The 24,179-nt window shown below is 43.3% G+C and overlaps 1 protein-coding gene across 2 annotated transcripts in view; it reads left to right on the top strand.

The window, feature by feature from the left end:
- The first annotated feature begins 478 nt into the window (after window positions 1–478).
- CEP68 (centrosomal protein 68) overlaps window positions 479–24,179 on the top strand; it is a 51,213-nt gene continuing 27,512 nt past the window's right edge. Inside the window, exons 1-4 of one of the 2 annotated variants that reach the window (XM_033939640.1) lie at window positions 479–947; window positions 7,253–7,664; window positions 10,003–11,478; window positions 13,170–13,295. In XM_033939640.1, the coding sequence (XP_033795531.1) occupies window positions 7,299–7,664; window positions 10,003–11,478; window positions 13,170–13,172 (1,845 nt within the window). In that variant the 5' untranslated portion in view covers window positions 479–947; window positions 7,253–7,298 and the 3' untranslated portion in view covers window positions 13,173–13,295. Of the gene's footprint in view, window positions 948–7,252; window positions 7,665–10,002; window positions 11,479–13,169; window positions 13,296–24,179 lie in introns of those variants that run through there. The other variant, XM_033939639.1, reaches the window with a different exon arrangement.

The raw sequence follows: 24,179 nt of genomic DNA, 5'->3' as shown, positions 1-24,179 counted from the left end.
TGCAGCCAGCTAACAAAACTAACACCTGCTCAATGCAGGCGGTATTACATGTGTTAAACCTCTACTGCAGCTTGATAAAAGGACCCCTGAGTGCATTCAGCGCATTGGCCTGCACTAAAAACCACTTCCGTGGTTTTGTAAAGAGGGTGTATAAGCATCAGAGAAGTTATCGCCGAGGCCAGCTCTAAAACTGTGCTACAGTGTTGTAAAAGGGGGGGGGGGGGGGCATTACCTTCTTCAAAATGCTTTTGCTGCATAAGTTCTAACTGATAGAGTTTTAAAGCTCTTGCCTTGCTTTTCTAAGTTCATTATTTTTATTTCAGGGTTTTTTTTTTATGTTGTATATCTAGCACTCGCATCCTATTCCAAAGATTATTTTTTCCTATCTATTAATCTTTAACGTTAAAAAAAAACTTGCCTGCGATATGAATTTTCCTTGTATAATATACTTTCCTATCTTCTCAAACATTCCTGATAATCTTCTGTCTCAGTATGTTTAAAATGCTCTTCTAAATCTACACTAATAGTCTTGCAACTGTCCTCCTGCCCCAATAGCCGTTCATTTAATCTCCAGAATTTCAGTCAGTATTGTTGCTGTAGCTTTGCCTCAAGTATCCCTTCCATACTATTACTGGCACAAGCTCTGACAACAGAAGATCGCATTCTTCTGCGCACGCGCGCGAAATAAACGCTCTGTCTAGGCCCGGAAGCTTTCCCTCCTGCTACTGCTTCCTGCCTATACGGGGACAGGAAGCAGTAGCAGGACAGAGGGAAAGTTTCCGGCCCCGCCGAAGGCACTTTGTTTACTTCACTCGCTTTGTCTGCGGCCGAAGCGGCGCTGCCGGGAAGAAGAAGAAGAAGCAGCGTGAGCAACAACCGGAACCCGCCGGAGGGAAATGGAACCCCGGACAGGCTCGCGGGCCTTGCACTGAAGACGGTTGGCCTGGGTAATGCAATCATTTTTACACTAGCTATCTTTGTCCATTCAGGATAGAGTGATTTCTCTTCCAGCCTTCCAAGTCCTAGTCGGTCTCATCTAATTGAGAGCCGCCATAACTCCTTCGGTTCATGTCCTACTGCTTATCATTTATATAGCGCTACAAGGCATACACAGCGCTGTACACCGAACATGGGCGAGACAGTCCCTGCTCGGAAGAGCTTACAATCTAGTTATGACAGGCAAATGGACAAAAAGTGCATCTATTCACAGTGCTTAGGTGGGGAATTAAATGTAATTTGGACCCTCAAGTATTTTATTCTTGAATACATTTTTCTCTCCACCAGTGGTTCCAAAGTGATTGCAAATAGCAAAAGAGACATAAGATACTCCAGACATGTTCACCTGTGGAGGATAAACTCCTCAGAGTAGCCACCATTTACTTCTATCTGAGCTTTAGATTTATTATACATTGAGCCCACCCTATAAATCCCTCTCCAAATCCCACTTTTTTGCATTGTTTTTAAACATTACTTTCCAGCTTATCCTATCAAATGCCTTTTCAGTGTTTTTGGTAGTGTGGAATCTGGTCTTTTCTGGCCTTCCAAATCAGGTTAAGGACCCACCTGACATTATCCCTTGCATATCTTCCTGGCATAAAGCCTGTGTGATGCATATGAATTGATCCCATGATGCAAGTTAAGGACCTATTTGCTACAATTTTAGCAAGGATTTTGGTATTTAAATTTTAAGAGTGAGATTGGGCTATATGAACTGCACAAAACGGGGTCTACCCCTGGCTTAGGGAGAATCATCACCACCTGCTGCTTTCATAATACTACTGTTGGGATCCTTGAGACCCTCAGTACAAGGCTTCACCCAGGATTTTGTGAGCCTCATAAAGAATTCCTATTTGAATTGTCGAGGGTCCTCAGTGTCTGCAGCAGACCAGAGGTAGCACAGGGGTTGCTCTCCTCAGCATGCTTCTCGGCCAGATGAGGACCAAGCTTGGATCAGGAGGTTCAGTCTGACATAGACTGGGAGGATGGAAAGTCCAATTCCATGCCACTGTTTTCCCAGGATGAAATTTCACTATCAGAGTTTGGTTCTTTGCATGAGAGTGGCGGTCAAGAAATGGCAGTGGCCCTCGACCAGGGGGAAGACCCCATGGTGTGCTTGCTTTTCAAGGCCTCTGTGCTCTTGCTCTGACTGTGTGCTTTCCTTTGCATCCAGACATCATAAAGCTGGTCACGGACCACTGGGAATCTTCAGAAGGGCTTTACCCGATGGCTTCGAATTTCCAGCAGCTCTTTGTTCAGCCAAAGGTAGATTCGCTGGTGGCGCAGGTCACCAAATACACATCCGTGCCTAGTGAAGGTGGTGTGATGTTAAAGGATTCTCAAGACCGTAAGGTGGACTTGATCCTCAGGAGGCACTTTAAAGTCTTGGTCCTACAGATTAAGATGGCAGCCATAACTTCCTTTGTGGCACATGCTTGCTATACCCACCTGGACCAGGAGGATCCCCAAGAACTTTGGACCAGGAGATCCCCAAGAGCTTCTATCTGGGGTGAATTATATAGCGGACAGTTTGTGTGATATCATGAGAGTTATGAGCAAGGCTTCAGCCTATGTGATCTCCACTTGATTTATGTTCTGTATCAGACAGTGGGCAGGAGATTTTGCCTCTAAATCCACACTGAACAGGCTCCCCTTTCAGGGACAGATGCTATTTGGCAAGGGTCTGGAAGATCTGATGGAAAGTGTTACAAACTGTCATCCCTAGGCCTCACCAGACACAGACTCTGAACAGCTTGGAGTCCAGGATGGGGCAATTTTCGAAGCTCTCGAAGATTTTGTCTTTATGTGGTAGGCCAAGCAATGCACAGGGCCTTTCAGGGATTATCAGAGATCCAGCAGAGGCAAAAGACAGCGAGCCTCAGGCTCTAAGAAATCACAATGATGCCAGGACAGGGACTGAGCTCCCCGTGATAAGCAGGCAAGCTGTTGGCCTTTTGGTCAGTCTGGGCTCAGATTGGCACAGACCTAGAAGGTCCTAGAAGTTGTTTGGGACAGTTACAAAATCAAGTTCTGTGCTTCCAGACTGCTTTGCAGATTCTCCGACCAGCCAACTGGAGAGAACCCTCAGAGTCAAGGCAACAGTGCAAAGGCTACTGGATCTTCGTGCCATAGAGTTGGTCCCAGATGAAGAATCGGGCTTGGGCAGATACTCCATATACTTCATTGTGCCAAAGAAAGGCTCAGAGGACTAGATGCCAATTCTGGTAGTCGGAGTCTTCTCAGACAATGTGACAGCAGTGGCCTATATCAACAAGCAAGGAGGCACCAGAAGCACCCCATTGCACCTAGAATCTCAACTCCTTTTGGTGGACAGAAGCTCTTCTGCAGGCTCTCTCTGTTTCGCACGTAGTGGGAGTGGAAAATGTGCAGGCTGACTTTCTCAGTCGGCAGACATTTGACTCGGAGGAATGGTCTCTATCCCTCCAGGTATTCAACACCATAGTTCAGCGGTGGGGGCCGCCACAGATGGACATGATGGTCCTGGAAGTAAACACAAGGACGACTCACTTTTACAGCCAAAGATGCGAGCCCGGAAGTGAAGGATTGGATGCATTAGTACAACTGTGGCTGGAGAAAAAGTTCTTATACGTGTTTCCCCCCATGGCCTATGCTCAGTTGAGTCATTCATATGATCGCGAGTCATCTTGGGTTGGTAGTCTTAGTGGTGTCTGATTTGGCCTTGTAGGCCACGGTTTGTGAACCTAATCTGTCTCCGGAGGGATGGAGGCCTCAGACTGCCAGTCCAAGTGGACCTTCTCACTCAAGGAACTGTCCCTGTCCTTATTAAAAATCCAGAACACTTTGTGCTTACAACATGGCTCTTGAGTGTGAAGCCTGACGAGTAAGGGTTATTTAGACATGGTCATCACCACTTTGCTCAGAGCTAAGAAGCCATTGACGGTGGCAGTCTGTTCTAAAGCCTGGAAGTCCTTTCAGTATTAGTGCACTGTGGAGGATGTTGAACCCTTCAGAGCTCCAATTTCGGCAATCTTGAACTTTTTGCAGGAGGGACTTGAGAAGGGTCTTTCAGTCGGATCACTGAAAGTGCAGATAGCAGGCCTTTCCTGTTTCCAAGCACGGGGGGACAGAGGCTCCCTAGCCTCTCACTCAGATGTTGTCTGGTTCATTAAAGGGGCTTTTTGGTTGTGCCCTCTAGTGCATCCCCCTTTCCCCTCCTGGAATCTTAACACCATATTGCAGGGTCTCGGTGGACCTTCATATGAGCTTCCCTTCTGGATCTTAAGATCAAGACATGCTCTTGGTGGTGATTACATCAGCAAGACAAGTCTCCGAGTTGCTCTTTCCTGCAAGGAACTGTTCCTCAAAATTACAGAAGCAGGCCTCTCTTTACCCACGGTTCTGTCCTTACCAAAAGTTGTCTCCCCCTTCATGTTAATCAGGAACTCCATTTGTCCGCTTTCCACCCTATGGGGGTCGAAGAAAAAAGACTGCCTAGACTCGGGACTGTTTTGGTACATCCTATGGTTTAAGACCGCTAGACATATTGTGCTAGAAAGAAAGATTAGGTTCATATCTCGATAATCTTCTTTCTTGTAGTTGTGTTTAGTGGTCCTGAAGTCCCACTTTGAACATGGGCTTCGCTTGCCTTTTGTGCCTCAGAATCAGTCTGGAACTGGAGAAATTTCTGTCTTTCAGGTGAGCTGAGGGAAAAAAAGAACACTTAAGAGTCTATAGCCTGCTTCAAGTCTCTGCTGGATAGTGGGACATGCGAGTAGCTGCGAGCTCTATATAAGATTTTACAATGTTTGCTGGTAATGTTTGTTACAGAACAGAACAGAATTGTACTGTCGGAGATTCTTCCCTGTTTCCCTCCGTCCGGTTATGACTTTCATTACAGTGCGACTTGATTGCTTTTATACAGACTGAGGGGGTCGAAGCAGCTCCCTGGGAAGGAGGTGAAGTTGAAAAGATGATTGAAATTTTCTGCAAGCAATTTGCAGGTTCAGATGCAAAGCTCTATGGTTCAGGACTATACCATATTGTTTATTACTCCCTAAAATTGTCTGTTAGAAATCATTGCAGCTTACATAAGATTAATAAGGTGATAAAATAGGAATATCATGAGTCAGTCAGTATTGAACTTAAGTCCTGGACTATAGTGGGAATAGATGCATTTTTAGTGCCTTCCTGAATTGAAGGTAAGAAGAGAACTGGTATAAGCAGGCCGGAGGCAGTACTAGACACATCTACAAGAAAGAAGATTATCAAGGCAAGAACCTAATTTTTCTTAAAAATCTATAAAACAAGTCCTAGTAATCCTTTTACTAAGGCGCAGTAGCATTTTAGCGTGCACTAAATGCTAACCCAGCTATCCTATATAATAAAACGCTAGCTGCGCATGCGCACTCAGACCTGCGTGATCCCTGATCCGTAGGTCCGTGGTCAGAGTGCGTATACGGTGGCCAGATCGGGAAAGCACAGCCGGCGACTCCCCCCTCCCGCTCTCACTCACAGCCAAAACCACCACCGCCAAAGCCTCCTCCTTCTCGCCGGCTCACCCGCGTTTAAATTGAGAAAAGCGCTGCACTGCGCTAACGCTGGCTTTGCCGTCTTCTGTCCACTGCGGCCCGCCCTCTCTGACTACTTCCTGTTTCCGGTAGGGTTGGCCGCAGTGGATAGAAGACGCCGAAGCCAGCGGTAGCGCAGTGCAGTGCTTTTCTCTCAATTTAAACGCGGCGGCTGGGAAGGGGGCGGCGGGAAATGCTGCTTCTGCACAGGGAAGTGTGTGTGTTTGGGGGAAATGCTGTTTCTGGACAGGGAAGGCCAGGAAATGCTGCTGTTGCACAGGGAAGGGTGGGAAATGCTGCTTCTGCACAGGGAAGTGTGTGTGTGGGAGGAAATGCTGTTTCTAGACAGGGAAGGCCAGGAAATGCTGCTGTTGCACAGGGAAGGGTGGGAAATGCTGCTATAGTCTAGCCCCCGTTAATGTAACGGGCTTAAATACTAGTAGGATATAATGGACAAGGCAAGTGTTGGCATTTAGCGTGCGCTAAAATGGCTACCTCACCTTAGTAAAAGGACCCCCTAATTTTTTTCTGTTTTAACTTATTTGCTAGAGGTTTACTAGCCTCATTGCCTTCCTCAAAAAGTTTTTGCTATATAAGTTCTGATCGATAGCTGATCTCCCATTCAGGGTTTTGCAGCTCTTGACTTGCCTTTTGAAGTTTTCTAATTTTATTTCATGTTGCGTTTCTAGCACTTGCATCCTTTTCCAAAGATTTTTTTCCCCCTATTTCTCTTTAACTTTTTTTTTTACGGTATATGCTTTTGTATCTTTCCAAACATTCCTGACAGTATTTTGCACGTCTGCTTCCAGACTCAGCTAGCAATAGTGGTAAGCAAAGCTGAGATTTCTTCTTAAAGCTGTCCTTGTACCAAACTGACCTGCAATACCTCTTGATTTACAGCTTATTGTAAACCAGGCCCTAAAATTGGCTTTCAGCTGCTATCATGGCATTGCCTGAATGTGTTTCTATGATCCTTGGTGGTTGGAAGCTGTGGTATGCAGTATAATATGCATTCTTGAGGTCTGAGTTAGCAGCTGGGCATGTCATGACTTGCTTACTCATTGGATATAGAAACCAGAGGAAGAGAAGGCAACAAGGCAGCGTTGCCTCAGCAGTAAAATAGTTTTTGGCCAACATCTATGAATCTGAAATCCTCTGAAACCGGAGAATGTGATTTCATTAGAGTATTGGATGGTAATTTTTCCTGATTTGATAGTAACTTTGCTTTGGATCATCTTTGAATTAATTTGATTTCTCTTTCTTTATTTTTCCTTCCCGGAATGGGAATCAGTTGTTCTCTAAGTTATACTTTGTGCTTGTAATTTTGAAAGTGAATTTTAAAAATAATATTGGAAGATGATATAGTTTTGTGATGGCTAAGAGACTTTTTCTCTGGATTTTTCAGCCTTTATGACACATAATTTAGCTTTGCAATTAAAGCACAGAGCAGTGATATCTGAGATTCTAAAATAAGTTTTATTTGTAATTCACCATTTCTGTGGTTAACTGTCTCAATTGGGGAGAGCTTAGATTTTCATGTTTTTTTGGGGGGTGGAAGAAAAAGGTAAGGGTGGGTAGATTTTTGCAGGATTGTGAAACATCCTTTAAGAAATGTTCATTTTTCTTGAACTGTGGTTGTAAGAAGTGAGCATTGTATGATAATTTTGTGTACAACTAAATAAACGTTACTTCTGTTTTCTTAACAGTAAGGCAAATGCTTCAGAGGTACAGGTCTGGAGCAGTTTTGTTGTAATGGCATCTGAAGTGGAAAAGTTCATTTCTGCTGCTCTACTAAATGAGAAATCCTATGGTAGGTGGAACTATAAAGAGCTAGCGACTGACTGTCCTGAGCTAGTTAACAGCGTACGGCGTCACATAGAGGCTGAGGGTGCCAAACCTTCATACAGAAGAAGGGAAGATGTGCAGGGGGTACGTGGGTCTGGAACGTGGCAGAAACTGACAGATGGAAGTGTGAAGAGGCCACAGCATAATAGAGAAGTCCCTCTAATACCTTTACCTAGATTGCCTAAAGTGAAAGCAAACTACTTGGAGAGAAAACCGCTGGCTGACATGACTGAATGCAGCACTGATGAGTGGGGCCGAGCTGGGGGACAGCAGGTGAGAACAATGAACTTATACTGTAGTATATGCGCTGCTAATAGATTGATTGTGCTTTATTACTCTAAACTGGGCCCATTGGATTTTCAGGATATCCATATGAGAGATTTGCATGTAGTATGGATATATATTGAAAACCATACAAACTGGCAGGGAATTGCTGCCTGATTGCTGATGTGTCTTTTGTGATCAGCTGAGTATTTGGGGTCTGGATTGGCTACTGTAGGAATGAGGGTTTTGGCCCTTGGACTGATTCAGTATGGCTTCAATAAATGATGCCCAATTTTTTATTCTTAAAAGTTTAAATTTAAAAAAAAGAGAAAGTGTTTAAAGCAATACAGAGCGGGTAAGTTGATGTTTTGAAGATGCTGATTGGCAATTCTGCTTTAGAATAAAAAGTAAGCTGTATGGACAGATTTCAAGGTAAGCAATGTGTAATCTGAGTTTTGGTATATTACACTGTACCATTGATCTATCTAGCAAGAAAACTAATTAGATTATAACGAAATATATTTATCAGAATTCTGGATAAAAATGTGACTACCCAGAAACAAAGAAAGGAGGTTTAAATTAATTCTGTTCAGGCAAATAGTTTATAATATAACAGTCCAAACACTATACTTTTTATATGAACATATAAAAAAGTTACAGAAATTTGAACATGTAACTTTTTTCAGACTGCTTATTGGACACATGACATTAAAAACAGCCATTTCATCATCTTGGACCTGCTAATTTAAGACACCTTTTCCCAGAGATGGTCACAGAAAATGTCCATGCTTAAGAATTCTTTGTATAGATTTTAATTTAATTCTTTTTATGCTGAAGAGTCCTGCAGTAGCTGTGCTCAATTCCAGTAAGTTAGTTTGTTAGTTTGCCAGTACAACTAGGCTGCTGGATCCTGCAGTGTCATCCAACAAGTTCAGAGTTGCACCCGGGGTGGATTGCCCCACCCCTACCTTGGTACACCACTGCCTGAGGAAGGAGATTTTGGTCTCAAAAAGTTAGTAAAAAATATCTTAAAATGAGTCCAATAAAAAGATTACTTTATTTCAATTTTCTATTTATAAATGTGTTATCAATACAGCTACAATACTACTTTATTCTAAAGCAACAACAACAAAAAATTTTTCTACCTTTTGTCATCTCTGGTTTCTGCATTCCTTATCTTCTCTTCACTCTCCATTCCTAAAGGCATTTGTCCCCTTTCTCTGTCCCTTCTGTTTTTCTCTTTCTGTTTCCACTCCTTCCCCCATACTCTGGCATCTCTCTCGTCTCCTTTCCTTCCCACCCCAACTCACCCCACGATCTGGCATCTGTTTCCCTTTCCCCATGCCTTGGGATTTCTCTCCTCTCTTCTTCCATCTCTCCCTCCATGCTCTGGCATCTCCTTTCTTTTTTTTCCCCTCCCCTTCCATGTCTCCCTCCTCCTCCATGCTCTGGCATCTCTTCTCTTTTGCTCCTTCCCTCCCTTACCCATGGTCTGGCATCTGTCTTCTTCCTTCCTTCCCCCCATGCCCTGGCATTTCTTTCCTCTCCTTCCGTTTCATCTCTCCCTCCTCCCCCCCATACTCTGGCATCTCCTCTCCTTTCTTTCCCTCCCTTCCTGATGGTCTGGCATCTGTGTCTCCTTCCCTTCCCTCCTTCCATTCCCTGGCATCTCTCTCCTCTCCTTCCCTTCCATCTCTCCCTCCATGCCATGGCATTTCTTTTCTTTCCTTTCCCTCCCTCCCTTCTCCATGGTCTGACATCACTATTCTCCTCTCCCTTCCATTCCTTCTTCCTTCCCCTCCCTCCAATCGGGTGCATGGTTCAGCATTTCTCTACCCTACCTCCACCCCCCCCCCCGATGGGTACCTCTTTTTCTCACAATGTCAGCAGCCTTCATAACTTGCTGCTCTGCTGGTGTCAGGACTTCCTCTCTACCAGATCCCGCATACTTTCTGCTTCTGTTAATGCAAGACCTGGCAGAAAGGAAGGCCTAACACTGGCAGAGCAGTAAGTTGTAAAGGCTGAGGCTGCCACTTCTAGAAGGAGAAGTTCCCAGTCCATGACGCAGACCGCACCCCCCTTCCCCTTGGTATGCCACTGATTGTTTCATAGGTAGTTTCCATTGTTAGCTAGGGACCATTGGGTTTCCTGACTGACTGCTGTTTCCAGTGAAGCCTTGAGCCAGGTCTGAACCTGCTTATCTAAGTACTTAGAGGGAGCATGATGAAAATGCTGATCCAAATGTTCCCTTATTTCTTTGCACTGTGCATGCATTCCTATAGATGAATTCTCATGATCAGAACAAAAAATGTTAAATGCTTGATTTCTGTTTTCTTTTATTTCCTAGTTGGGTGAACAATTGGGTAGCACTACGGCTTGTGAGTATTCCTCACTCTCTATAAGACATTCAGTGGATGATGTGGATTACAGTAGAATGCGGGCATCGTTCCCTCCTTATATATCAAGTCTGAAGAGTTTGGACAATAAAATCATGCAAGGCTCTGACATGTTAATGCCAAGATTATCCAGATGTAGTGTTTCTATGCCACCCCCTCAAAAATGTCTTTCTGAACAAGAGAGAGAGAGATCAAGAAGCTTATCTATTGCTAGATGCATGACGCCATCTGACATGCTTAGCTCTCCATATCCATGCAGTCAGTATAATAGCACTGGGGATTCCATATCCTTCGCACACCGCTTGCCGCAGTACAGACTAGGTGATGATGTGGAAACAAGTTATAGCAGAAAGAAGTCACCTTTTCAGAGTGATTACTGGGCATGTGTATTACCTGACTTTTCTCCTCCTTCTCCAGACCGGCAGTCACCCTCCTGGAACCCCAATAAAGAGTATCAGGACTTGCTTGATTACACTTATCCTTTAAACCCCAGACGTCTGAAGTCCACAAAAACCATTAGGAACACAGAGGTTGATCCTTTTGTACATGACTCGGGCATTGACCTTGATAGCCTTTCAGTGTCTCCAGAGAGTACAGTGAAATCTGTAGGCACTTCCTGTTTGGATAAAATTCCTGCAGTCAGCAGCAAAGGCCTTAACATGAAGTACATGAGCCCCCCACAAAATTTTTCAACCCCATTATGTAAGAAGCCTGGCTTTTCAGGATCAGCCATTGACGATCAACATGCATGTACTGGCAAAGTGCCTTTGGGAGAGTATTCCTCTTTGCTTGGAAAAACAGACCTTTCTACAGACCTACCCAACACTTTGTCTCTTGCAGAGTGCCCTATGTTGAGCTCCTCCCAGTCAAGCAGTGTAGATGAAGGAAGATGGTGTAGTACAGGTGACAGCTTTTCAGTGCAGAGCTTAAAGAAACAAAGTTGTAGTTTATTACCCACAACGCAAGTCCTGCCACTGAAGAAAATATGGGATAGTGATGATGAATATCTTTCCCTGCCTGAAAGCCTGAAGGAGTTAGAAAGTTTAGCTGGGCAGCTGAAGAATATTTCATCAACTGCTGAAAACTCTGGCAATGACAATGCAGAAGACCATCGCTCATGTTGCTTGGGTAGCAAAAGTCATCTATCATTTGAATATGTCGAAGATCATAAGGGAAAACAAGTCCACAGAATGAGCAAGCATGACACTGGAGATGCAATAGATTACTGTGTTCTTGACTACCAGATACATATGGGAGGAATCAAAATGGATCTAGAACAGGGTGATGCAGGAAGCTCATTGGAGAAGCTCTCCTCCATTAGGGATATGCTAAATGGTGTGTCTTACTCAGACTCTATGGAATTTCATGAACAGCATCTTTGTAATCGGCGAGACCAACAAAATGAATCTCTCGTGCAATGTATCAAGGTAGTGTATAATTGTTTAATGACATCTTTATAGGGATGTTTTTTAGCTTTAGCCTTGAGAAATATTCTTATAGTAGCAGGTGCTGCGTATAGTGCTAGTATGTAGAACTTCTGGGTGGATTGTGACTTGGGATAGAAAGTGTCAGTGATAGATTAGATTACTGTGCTGGTATTACAGACCCCTGCAACCCACTGTAACTGAAATGTATTTTTTAATAGCTATAATTGTTTATGTAATTCACAAATTACCAATCTTTTTACACATTTTTCTTTAACTATTTTTAACCACCTGGATTTGAATGACCTGGTTTCTGCTGTATGAAAGACTCCTTGGCCATCGCTTACAGGGAGGACTGTTTTTTGTTTTTTTTATTTTATTGTTTTGCAAACTAAAACAGTGTATTACATTTAGTTGAATACAAAAATAAAACAGAGAGTACACTATTTTTATACAATTAGTATATAGTACTATAATTTTACCCCCTCTCAATTATTAATAATATAAGACATCTTTAGTGATCACATTATTATGAAGAATTAATATCAATTTCCCAAATATGTTCCCCTTCCCCAACTCCCCCCCCTTGGATGCGTAAGGATAACTTAGAAGAAGGATGCATAAACCATTAATGCGAGGCGCAAACAAAGTCAATGGACCCCACACTTTACTAAATGAAACACTGGACCCCCAAACATTCTGTATTCATTCTCTCAAATTTGTATGTGTTACATACATTTGTCCACCAAAATGTATAGTTTAACCTGTCATGGCTTTTCCAATTTTGTGTAATCAATTGAACAGCTATTCCGGTCAAAATCAGGAAAAGGTGACTATTATATTTATCAAGGGGACTGTTTTTAAAAGCAATTTGCACAGTTAAAAAGCATTTTACCTGTGTTAATTTGCTGTATGAAATTTGCCTGACCTCAAAGTGGCTACACCTCTTCATGTTTGTTTCACAGGGTGTGTATTTCTTGACACACTGAGAGGAGTTGTTCCTGGGGGTGTGTTGGGTCAGGAGAGGACGAGTATGAATGGAAATTCCATTTTCAAAACTCTGTGTATCTTCCAGCAAAATTCTCTCTGTGGGGAAGGGGGGAAGAAAGCTGGCTCAAGTAACCATACATTTTCTATACATTCAGCTAGTTTTAGACTGAAAGTGCATGTGTTACTTGCATTTTAAGAAATGGTGCCAAATACATGTGGTTTTTCTCCCAATGTGAACAATTTGAAAATTAACTCCCCCCACCTCCCCTTGGCCTTGTGGTTTTTTGGGGTTTTTTTTTTTTTTACATTGATGTGTAGATAGAGAAATGGGTTGGAATAATGGCAGAGTAAATACTTATTCCATTAAAAATTAACTTGGCCTACTCAGTACAGGTTGGGCTCTTTGTTGCAAATTTTTTAAATATCAGGCAGCCCCATGGGCATTTCAGCATAGTCTGCTGTCTCTTTAAATTCTAAGATAATCTTGGAATGTCAGATACAGATGAGGAAGGAACAAGTCAGAGGTGGCTTTCAGTATACAGTGCCAGCATTGCTTTAAGGTTTTCTCCCTTATCACTTAGACATAAGTGAAGTGAAAAGGTATGAAAATAAGACTAAAATGCAGCTGCTTCTAGTGAAAAAAAAATGTTTAAACGAATTTAAAATGTCTTTGGTAGATATGTAATTTTTTTTTTTCATTTAAGTAGGTATTTTGTCATAATCTGGAGGACATGATTACGTGGCTATATAAGGCAGCAGAAGTTACAAATAATTGGATCCAACCCAAGCCAGAGATTGAAAGTATCAAGTCATCCCTTGATCTTTACCTGGTAAACACATTTGCAAGTCTAATTCCAATGTGTTCAGTGACTGGGAAAAGTTAATTCTGTGGTTTTGTTTGCCAAACTTTTAAAATGAATACTTTAATGGTAAAATTATTATTGTTTTAATCTATGGCTTACATCTTATTTAAAAGACATCTTTTAAAAGTTGCTTTAAAATGAACAGAACAGCTATGACCAGCACTTGTATAGTTTAACAATGAACTGTACTGTGCGGTAAAATAGTTCCATCTGAAAGGTAATTAAGTGTTGTAACCTTCTCAACAGAGTGGCTTTGCTTGCATGTGAGCATAATACAGTAGTGCTAGAGAATGTTTTATGCACCCTAGGAGGTAAAAATAACTTCTGAAGGAAAAAGGACAGTCTTTTCCTTTGCATTTTTGTTTTGAAGTGGGATGCACAGCTATGGATTCTGAAAACACAGATAAAATAAAAAGGTGCTACTCAGTTCTACAACTGCTACAGTAGTCTCCTGTATGGTGACAGTTTCAACAACCTGTTCAAGCAGTGGGCTGTTTCTTCAGCAGCAGTAATACTGGGTGCATTTTTTGCTCCAACACCTTACCATACATCATTCCCTATCACTCCTGCTTCTCCAGCACAGTGGCTGCCTGCAGGTATATATTGCAGGTCAGCTTCAACTGTTGTCTGAATAGCTTTGCCTATTGTGACACTATATTACTATTGGACTTAGTAGATGAGGGCTGATAAAGTCCTAGCCTTTTGGTTCAGCCACAGTCAGGATGTAGACCCTTGAACTCTTCCTGGCACAAGATTTATTTCTCAGTTGTATGGCTAGATCATTACAGGTAAGCTTGTTTGGATCCAGGTCTTTCATACATGATTCCTTAGCTGTTTCTCTGCAGCTAGATTAGCAACCTTCTCTACTCTGGATAGTCATGGAACCACCTTCACTGATACCTTATAGGGACTTATTGTACTGCGGCTTCTTAACAAGCGCATTGCATTTGATCATTTGTTTGGTATCTTTCCAGCTTTTACATTTTATGTGGACCTCTTCTTTTTGAGGTTCCTGAGTTTAGTAGGTTAGCATGGATCTTTATTAAGTTATGAGCCTTCCCCAGTCATATCTACGGAGTCCATGAGCTAGAAGCTTGCTTGTTGATCATTTAGAGCCTATCCTCCTGTTTCTGCTTTACTATGTATTAGAGAATGACATGGGGAAAAAATTTTTCCCCATCTCCACCCTGCCCCCGCGAGCTCAGCCCTGTCCTTATCCCGTCCCCACGAGCTCGGGCCCCATCCCTGTCCCGTCCCCATGAGCTCAGTCCCTGTCCTATCCCCGGTCCCCATCTCTGCCCCATCCCTGCAAACCATCTGATCTATCCACACAAGCCTCAAATAGTTTTATACTGGACTTATTTTATTAAAATATAAAAAGAAACAATATTCTGTACAATTGTCATTTTATAAATCAAAGTTCTGGCTGCTGAACTAGAGGAGGAGATCTTCAGCTGGCAGGGCTTTGTTTATAAATGTTTATCAACACAACTAATATACTACTTTATCCTAAAGCAAAAAAAAAAAAAAAAAAAAATGAGAAATATAAATTTTTTTCTATCTTTCCTCATCTTCTGGTCATTCTATTCCTTCCATCCTTTGTCTGCCTTCTCTCTGCCTCTTCCGTATGGTATCTGCTCTGTTACTGTGCCTCTCCCTTCCATCTCTTGCTCCACACACACCCTCCCCACACCATTGGTCTGGCACTCATCTTCTTCCCTCCACCCCTCCCCCCCATAGACTGGCATCTGTCTTCTTCCCTTCTATCTTTACTTCCTTCCCCCAGGTGGTTTTAGCATCTCTCTCCTCCTTTCTTCCCCTCAGATCTGGTATGTGTCTCCCCAATCCAGCATGTGCCCTTTTTTTATCCCCCTTCTTCCATCCAGTACGTGCTCCCCTCCCCACTTTTTCTTCGGTGTCTTTTTCCCTCTCTCTCCTACCCATTAACATGCAGCATCTTCTAACCTCTCCTACATGCAGTGTTTGCTTCTCCCTCCCCTCTCTCTCCACTTCCCTTCAGCGCCCTTTGTGCGGTCCAGCAGCCCCCTCCCTCCCAATCGCCGCAGTCCGGGCATCTCCCTCCTCTCTTCCCCTCACCTTCACCAGCAATTTTCATTTTTTTGTCCCTGAGCTGCCAGAGCCTTTCATCAAGTCACGTGCGGCTGCCCGAAACTTCTCCTCTGACGCAACTTCCTGTTTCTGGTTGCATCAGAAGAAAAGTTTTAAGCAGCCGTGTACATCTTGATTAAAGGTTCGTGCCACTCGGAGACAAAATCGCCAGCAAAGGGAAGGGAGGGAGGTAGATACCCGATCGGGAAGGAGGGGGGCTGCTGGACCGTGAGATCAGTGACCGCGTGCATTCCCTCATTTAACTGCAGAGATAAAGCCATTCACCGCTCCACGTTGCGGTGAATGGCCTTGTCCCTGTACACATGATGACCACTTTTTTTCTCCCTATTTTGGCGGGTTACTCACAGCTACCCGTGGGTAAAGGCCACCGTGTCATTCTCTACTATGTATTAGAGAATGACATGGGGAAAAAGATTGTCCCCGTCCCCGTGACCAACGTCCCTGTCACTGCCCCGTCCCGCAATCACTGTCCCTGCCCCCGTGACCACTGTCCACGCCCCATCCTCGCAACCAGTGTCCCTGCCCCGTCCCCCACGACTACTATCCCACAGCATCCATACAAGCCTCAGTACTGCAATATTTAGCTTATTCCTTCCTTATAAATCAAAGTTCTGGCTGCTGAACTAGAGATGCTAAGCTGGCAGGGCTTTGTTTATAAATTTTTATCAACACAACTAATATACTACTTTATCCTAAAGCAAAAAAAATAAAATAATTTTTTTTTTCTACCTTTGTTTCTGCTTTCCTCATCTCATTCAATTCCTTCCATCCACTGTCTGTCTTCTCTCTGTGTCTTCCATTTGCTCTGTTATTGTGCCTCTCCCTTCACACCCCCCCCCCCCCCATTGGTCTGGCACCCATCTTCTTCCCTGCGCTCCCCCTAGAGTCTGACATCTCTGTTTTCTTCCCTTCCAGCGTCTTCTCCCCACTATCTGTTCCCCATTTCCCTTCAGCGTCTTCTCCCCACTCTCTGTTCCCAATTTCCCTTCAACATCTTCTCCCCACTCTCTGTTCCCCATTTCCCTTCAGCGTCTTCTCTCCACTCTGTCTGGCCCATTTCCCTTCAGTGTCTTCTCCCCACTCTGTCTGGCCCATTTCCCTTCAACGTCTTCTCCCCACTCTGTCTTCCCCATTTCCCTTCAGCGTCTTCTCACCACTCTTTCCCATCTCCTCTCAGTGTCTTCTTCCCTCTGTCTTCCCCATTTCCCTTCAGCATCTTATCCCCACTATGTCTTCCCCATCTCCTCTCAGTTTCTTCTTCTCTCTGTCTTCCCCATTTACCTTCAGTGTCTTATCCCCACTATGTCTTCCACATTTCCCTTCAGCGTCTGTTCCTCTCCACCCCCCTTCAACGTCTGTTCCTTTCCTTTCCACCTCCACTCTTCCATCTCACCAGCCTTCAGCACCCCTCACGCGGTCCGAACATCTCCCTCTCTCCCCCATACCTTCGCGGTGCATTTTAAGTTTACAGAGTAATTTGCTCGAGCCACCGGAGCCTGCCTGCAGTCGCGTGCGTCTGTGGGCGGAAGCTTCTCCTCTGATGGCTCTGGCGGCTTGAGCAAGTTACTCTGTAAACTTAAAATGCGCAGTGAAGGTAAGAGGAAGGGAGATAGATACAGATTTGGTAGGTAGGAGGGAGGGAGCCACGCGCGATCGGTGACCACGCGCGTTCCCTCCCTTAACAGTGGGGACAAGGCCATTCACCGCTCCATAGGGCAGTGGATGGCCTTGTCCCTGTACCTGCAGTGAGCACTTCCCCCCACCCCACTATTTTGGCGGGTTACCCACGGGTAACAGCCACCATGTCATTCTCTACTATGTATCTCATCACTACGTCCATTGATTTGTGCCTTCTGGATTTATGACATATTCAATGACATAATTCCTGTTCTAGATAGTAGCTGTCTTCATTATTCCAGAGCAGGGGTGTCAAACTCAATCACATAAGGGGCCGAAATCTATTGTAAAACATAGGCTAAGTCGCAGGCCGAATTTTTTATTAAGATACTTAGGGGTCCTTTTATTAAGGTACACTAACTGATTTAGTGTGCACTAAATGCGCACCTTAATAAAAGGACCCCTTAGTCTTAGTAGAAGTATAGGGTTACAACCTCTCCAACCCCACGCCAGCTCTGTGATGTAAACAAAATTAATGTCTAACACCGGCTCTGGCAGGATACATTTTTCAAATCTGACATATTGTAATCGCAAAACAGAATAAAATATTTTTTTCTATCTTTTGTTGTCTGGTCATTATTCAAATCATGTTGGTCCCAGGCTCTGGTTGTCTTCTGATAACTCGCTTACCAGGGTCTCCTTCCCATTTATCATTTTCTTTCTTCGTGTTAACCATTCATCTCTGTCCTCTATTTTCATTTCGTTTCCCTTCCCTCCCCTGGAGGTCTGGCATCTTTCTTTTTTTTTTTTTTCATCTCCATCCCCGCAGCAGCAGTGATGGACTCCATCATCCCCAGATCCACCATCTCTCCCTTTCTCAACTACCCTTTCATCCGGCATCTCTCCCTTTTCTCTTTCCAACTACCCTCCTATTGTGACAAACCCAGCACCAGCACTAGTTCGGTCCCTAATAGGATCGGGTGCAGAAGAGCTGATCAGATTGATTCTGGCGCTCAACTTGAGGCTGACCTCCCTTGCCCCTATGATCAGAGCAGTAGTGATCTGGAGCAGAGGCAGGCAGACTGGCAACAGCAGCCTCCGGGCTTTAGGGCAGTTAGAGAAGCCACAAGGAATATAGCTGCATTAGATAAACCCAGGCAGAGAAAAGCTGCTTTAGAGCCAAAGCCCATCCCCCGCTACAGGCTGAAGGGGATTGGCTCTGAGCTGTTTAAAAGCAGGCTGAGACAAGCAGGAGGAGGAGGAGCGAGTGACCAGGGTGAGTCATTCCCACAGCCTAAGGCAGGTGAGGAGCTGTGGAGCAGAGCAGGAGAGACAACCGTGCCAGATTGGCCCATGCAGGATTTGGAAGAAATCCTTCCCACTTCCAGATTCCAGACCGTGTGGAAAGCATGGAGGTACAAGTAGCTAGCCCTATGCTAGAGAGCCAGACAGAATGTATGGAAACTGAATGAAGAAAGTGAGTAACTGGGAAACCATTAGTGGTTTGTGGGATTTTTTCCCTTTTGCCTATGTTTTTCTGCTGTGCAAACCAAGCCTGAAGAATGTGTTATATGTTTGGGCTTTATGAATATTTTTGAGTTTAAGAATAATACTTACCTGAATCCTAAACTATTGGATTGGTTTAGAGTCAAGTTTGGGAACAAGAAGCTCAAGATAGAACCTTTAAGTTTGTGTTTTGAACGTTAGAAATCCTGTTCCTGAAGAGCTAATTAGCTTATCTCCCTCAGCTGTTTGTTTTGCCTGCACAGGGAGCTGAGGGAAAAGCTGATCCGTTTGCAAGAGCTATATTGCCTAAAGAGTTTTGGGTTAATTTGGATTTACAGCAAAGGTTTATTTCAAACTTTATTTGGCTGCTGAAATCTGCTGTTACATGCCTCTGATATTAATACTGAGAGAAAGTTTGAATTATGAGTGAACACCAGGGTAAAGCAATCCTGAGTCAGAGCACATGATTCCAGGAATAACCAACTACAGGAAGTTGCTGTTTTGTTAAAGCTTTATTTTTGCAATTAACTTTATTTTGGAAAACATGCAAAAGTGTTCTTTATTTTATGTTACATCTTTTTGACCACCTGGTCAGAATAAACATCATATTCCTATTTGAAGAACTTGGTTTCACTGGTGATATTTGGAAACTCTTTGCTTGCCTTGTCTCCACCTGAAAAGTCCTGAAGGTACCCCTGGTTAGAGGGGACACGCCAGAATCCTTGTGTTTGTCACACGACAGCCCGCCGCTGCAGAGGGTTTGTGACACTATCCAGTATCTCTAACCCCCCCCCCCCCACACACACACACACACACACACACCATCCCTTATGTCCAACTTCTCTTTCTTTCTGTTCCTTCCTTCTCCTCTGTTTTTAGACCCATTATTTCTTCCCCTCCCCCCCACCTCAGTCCAGCATATGCATGTCTGTTTGGACTCCTCTTTCCCTTCCTCCATGTACTTCTACACAAGCTCCCTCCACTGCCGCACCCTCCCTCCCTTCCTGTACTTCTACATCAGGGCCTGCCCTGAAGGCTTGCATCTTCTTTCTAGCGCAACAGCCTGCAGAGGATCACCGGTGCTGTAGCAATCCTAAGCAGGCTGCTGTTGACCTCCACAGCACATTCCCTCTGCCGCAGTCCCGCCCCTCTTCTGACGTACGGGATTGTGGCAGAGGGAACGTGCTGCGGAGGTTGATGGTAGCCTGCTTAGGATCGCTACAACACCGGCGATGCTCTGCAGGATGTTTGAAGGTGAGACCAGGAAGCCAGAATGGAGGGAGGGAAGGACAGTGGACCACATCGCGGGCCAAACCTAATTACCCTGCAAGCCAAATTTGGCCCGCGGGCCTGAGTTTGACAACCCTGTTCTAGAGGATGGTTCATCAGTACCTTTAGCGCTTTTGAAGAGTAGGCTTACTCTTAGTTACCTTTTGAACTCCCATTGCTCATGTGGTATCTTCTTGTTACAAATAGGGTTTGCGTCCAGACTAGCTATTCATGCTGTCTCCGGGAGCAATAAGGGGGCAGTGGCCGCCATGGCTACCGTAGCATGTTAAATTGGAGAGGCAATTGTTTCAGCTTATGTGCTTTCTGATATGCAGCTTTCTACTTTTTGGGCTCTTTTCACCAGAGAGGTGGCTCCTTCTAGGGCAGAGACAAGATGTCTTTTCATTATTGTGAGGGCAACGTATGCTTCCCTACTTAAGGATTCATCTGCTGCAGGTGCTAAGGAAGGAAAAGTTTTGTTCTTATCTGATCATTTTTTTTCCTTTAGACGCAGCAGATGAGTCCAGAATCCCACCCTGTCTCAGATTTATGAGGGTTTTGAGATACTTTTTTGATCGGTGTTTATTAGATTTTTGAAAAGTTGTTTGATAATCAAGAATTAGCTGTGTGGGAGAGGAGTTTCTGGGACCACTTGCCTAATGCTTTGTGATGAGCAATACTGGTTGGTCAGGAGGCTGTACAACCAATCAAGCTGAGTTCAACTCAGTTCTCTATCTCCACCTGCTGGCAGATGGACACAACCCACTTGTCTCAATTCATACGCTTTGTCTAAAGGAAAGAAAATTATTGGTAAGAACATAATTTTTCCCTTATTTTCCTCTAGTTTAGCATTTTGAACTGAGTGTTTTGAAATATTTATTAGGTGTCAGGATTACAGCATGATTTTTCAAGTGATTTGTATGATTAATTGATATTTTATTGTACACTTGTTGTAAGAAATGAAAATGAATAAAGATTTTGAAAAAAAAAAATGGATTACAGATGACAATGTGAACATAAAAGACCAGCTATGATGATGATGATGATTCTTTTTTAATATTTAAATTAAATTTGAACTACCTGATGAAAATATTTTTTAATAAATGTCTGCTTTGGTCTTGGTCTTAATAGTCTTGTTTCCCAGTGGATTGAAGTGGCAAGAAACAGCTCCCAGCCCTCATACTCGGATTCTCAATCAAAAACCCATCTTTAGCCCATAGCTCAGATGCTTGATCTAGGGTGGTGCTTCCCAATCTTTCTGTTGCTGTGACCCCCATGATTACAGCCAAATAGAATATGTGATCCCCCCTGGAGATGCAGAATAGTGATGAACCTACGGAGAACACACCTAAGTCCTGTCCCCTAAAGCAGGTTTTGTGACCCCATTTGGGTTTCTGATCCACAGTTTTGGGAGCTCTGATCTAGGGTAAGAATACTTTTATAAGATTATGGAGATGGGTTCTCTGTTTAAGCTGAAGCCTATCAGTTGGATGAGAGCATGTTCAGAGATATGGATTTAACTAAATTGTATAGCCTTGAAAAGGTAGTTTTTATAACACATGTAAATCACAGCCCTGCCTATGCTGAAACTGCTTCCCTGAACACATCTGCTCTAAATCCATGTACAAGTGCATGCCTAATTGCTCTACACATGATTTTACATGTGAGGTAATTTAATGAATTTTCTACTGAATAGGGAGATAAAATAAATAATTCTGTGACTCTATTACTCTCTACTTATGTTTTCACAGTTGTCATATATTAATATCGTGTTGTTTATAAATTATGTTGTTTATAAAAAATATATTTTTAAATATTATGGTGAAGTGCTCAGACCATGTTACCCAAAATATAGTGAAGTCACTGCAATGAGGATAACGAGGGGACCATCATCGCATTCACCTGTCCCCAAGCCTCCTAGATAACTTAGAACATATTCAGATATATTGATAGTACTTATCTGAATGAGGAGGTAGTTGATTATATTCTCGGTAATTCTCATTGGTGACTGTGTATTAATAAATCAAAGTGCTCTTTAAAATCCAGAAACCATTCTTTCATTCATCCGATTCCCATCTCCCCGACTCGAGTTTCACCTCTTCATCAGGGAGGGACACTGATACTGGCTCACGCTGTCCAGACTCCTTCAAAGCCGGCGGGCTATCACAAGCTTGCTGCTCTACATGTTTGCTTTTAAAAGAAAATACAGCGGAAGGGGGTGTCCTTCAAAGCAGACACCCCCTTCCGCTGTATTTTCTTTTAAAAGCAAACATGTAGAGCAGCAAGCTTGTGATAGCCCGCCGGCTTTGAAGGAGTCTGGACAGCGTGAGCCAGTATCAGTGTCCCTCCCTGATGAAGAGGTGAAACTCGAGTCGGGGGGATGGGAATCGGATGAATGAAAGAATGATTTCTGGATTTTAAAGAGCACTTTGATTTATTAATACACAGTCACCAATGAGAATTACCGAGAATATAATCAACTACCTCCTCATTCAGATAAGTACTATCAATATATCTGAATATGTTCTAAGTTATCTAGGAGGCTTGGGGACAGGTGAATGCGATGATGGTCCCCTCGTTATCCTCATTGCAGTGACTTCACTATATTTTGGGTAACATGGTCTGAGCACTTCACCATAATATTTAAAAATATATTTTTTATAAACAACATAATTTATAAACAACACGATATTAATATATGACAACTGTGAAAACATAGGTAATTTAATGAGACATTTTATAGGCTTATACTAATATAAACACATGAAATATCCTTTATAAAAATTACCTCCTAAAAATCCAATGATTTTGAAAGGAACAATGGCAAAATTATCAGTTTTTAAATTTGGGGAATTTTTTTAGTAGCCCTGCTCAAATAAGTCAGTCAATTTCACCAGCAAACTCATCTTCCCAGTTGCTATTTTAGGGGCCCCTTTTTAAAAGGGTGTTAAGCACATAATGCATGGTTAATGCAGTGAAACAGGTTACCGCGTTAAGAGTTTTTGTGGTAGTTTGCTTGTTTTCTCATGTTCAACTACTGAATTCAGAATATTTTTGTCAGGGGCATGACATGGAAAGAGAATGAGCGTGGAAGCATTAGCCAGCTAGTCACTAAGCAGCACAACTCATTACTAAATTGTAACAGCATTGATCATAGCCAATCATTTTCAAGTAGCTTTAAAAAGATTTCTTTGAACTTGGAAATGGCTATGCGGATTTCATGGTTTGAGACCTGGGGGTAACCCCCTTATTGCCCTTGCATTATAACACGGACTTCCTACCTAGTGTTCACTCCATCTTTCCTTTGGTGGTAAGGAGCAGGCTTACATTATCTTCATCAAGTATTGACAGAAGAGAGAGCACTGAAATCTTTTTCAGACATATGGCAAAGTTGGTGTACCATAGACTTATGATTTCATTTAGAAATGTCAGAATCCTTCTTGCTCGTATTTGCACTTGGGAGGGGCATACCCCATCCCTTTGTTTTTGTATAACTGCCTGTTCTGTGTATGTTTTGGTCTATTGGTTCACAATAAAAATGATTTACAAATAAGATTTCTTTAAAATAAGATGGCCATAGATTAAGACAATAATAAATCCCCTTATATAGTAAATAGGCCCTGCCCAGTGCATCCCAGGATGCTCTGTGTGGGGCAGGGCACCACCATTTTGAAGATGGCGGCGTTGAAGGCAGGAGTGGGTGGGGATTGCTCCTTCTTTCAGGTACAGGAGTCAGGAAATTAGTGAGCGTTACTAGACACCAAGGAAGTTTTCTTTGACATGCAGGGCAGTCAAGTTGGGGTGAGGGAAGAGGAGGGGCTCACTAGACCATCAAGGATTTTTTTCTGATGTTGGGGATAGGGAGTTGAATTGGGGGATTTAGATTAGGAGTGGGAAGTCCCCAAGACTACCAAGTATTTTTAAATTTTAGTGTGGGAGGACAGGGGATTTAGGTTGGGTCAGAGAGAAGTAGGAAGGCTGCTAGACTACTAGGGATAGGGTCTGGTGCAAGAACTCAAAACCTCTTCTCCAACCAAAATCAGTAGGAAGGTGTATTATTTTGGAGATAAAACTCAATCTGAATACCTAGGGTATTACCGTGTTTCCCCGAAAATAAGAGGGTCTTATACTAATTTTAACTACAAAAAATGCAATAGGGTTTATTTTCGGGGATGTCATTTTTTTCATGTACAACAATCATCTCTCCCTTAATCTCCTCCACCCCAATTCTTCCTCTTTCCTTTCTTCCCCCCCCATGTGCAGCATCTTCCCCCCTCTCACACATCTCCTTGTGCAGCATCTTTCTATCTCTCCCTCCCATCCCCCTGT

Source organism: Geotrypetes seraphini, chromosome 3 (assembly GCF_902459505.1).
Source record: "Geotrypetes seraphini chromosome 3, aGeoSer1.1, whole genome shotgun sequence".
In the NCBI taxonomy this organism is placed as follows: domain Eukaryota; kingdom Metazoa; phylum Chordata; class Amphibia; order Gymnophiona; family Dermophiidae; genus Geotrypetes; species Geotrypetes seraphini.
The sequence above is the reverse complement of the archived record's forward strand: the minus strand, read 5'-3'. Positions and strand labels throughout refer to the sequence as shown.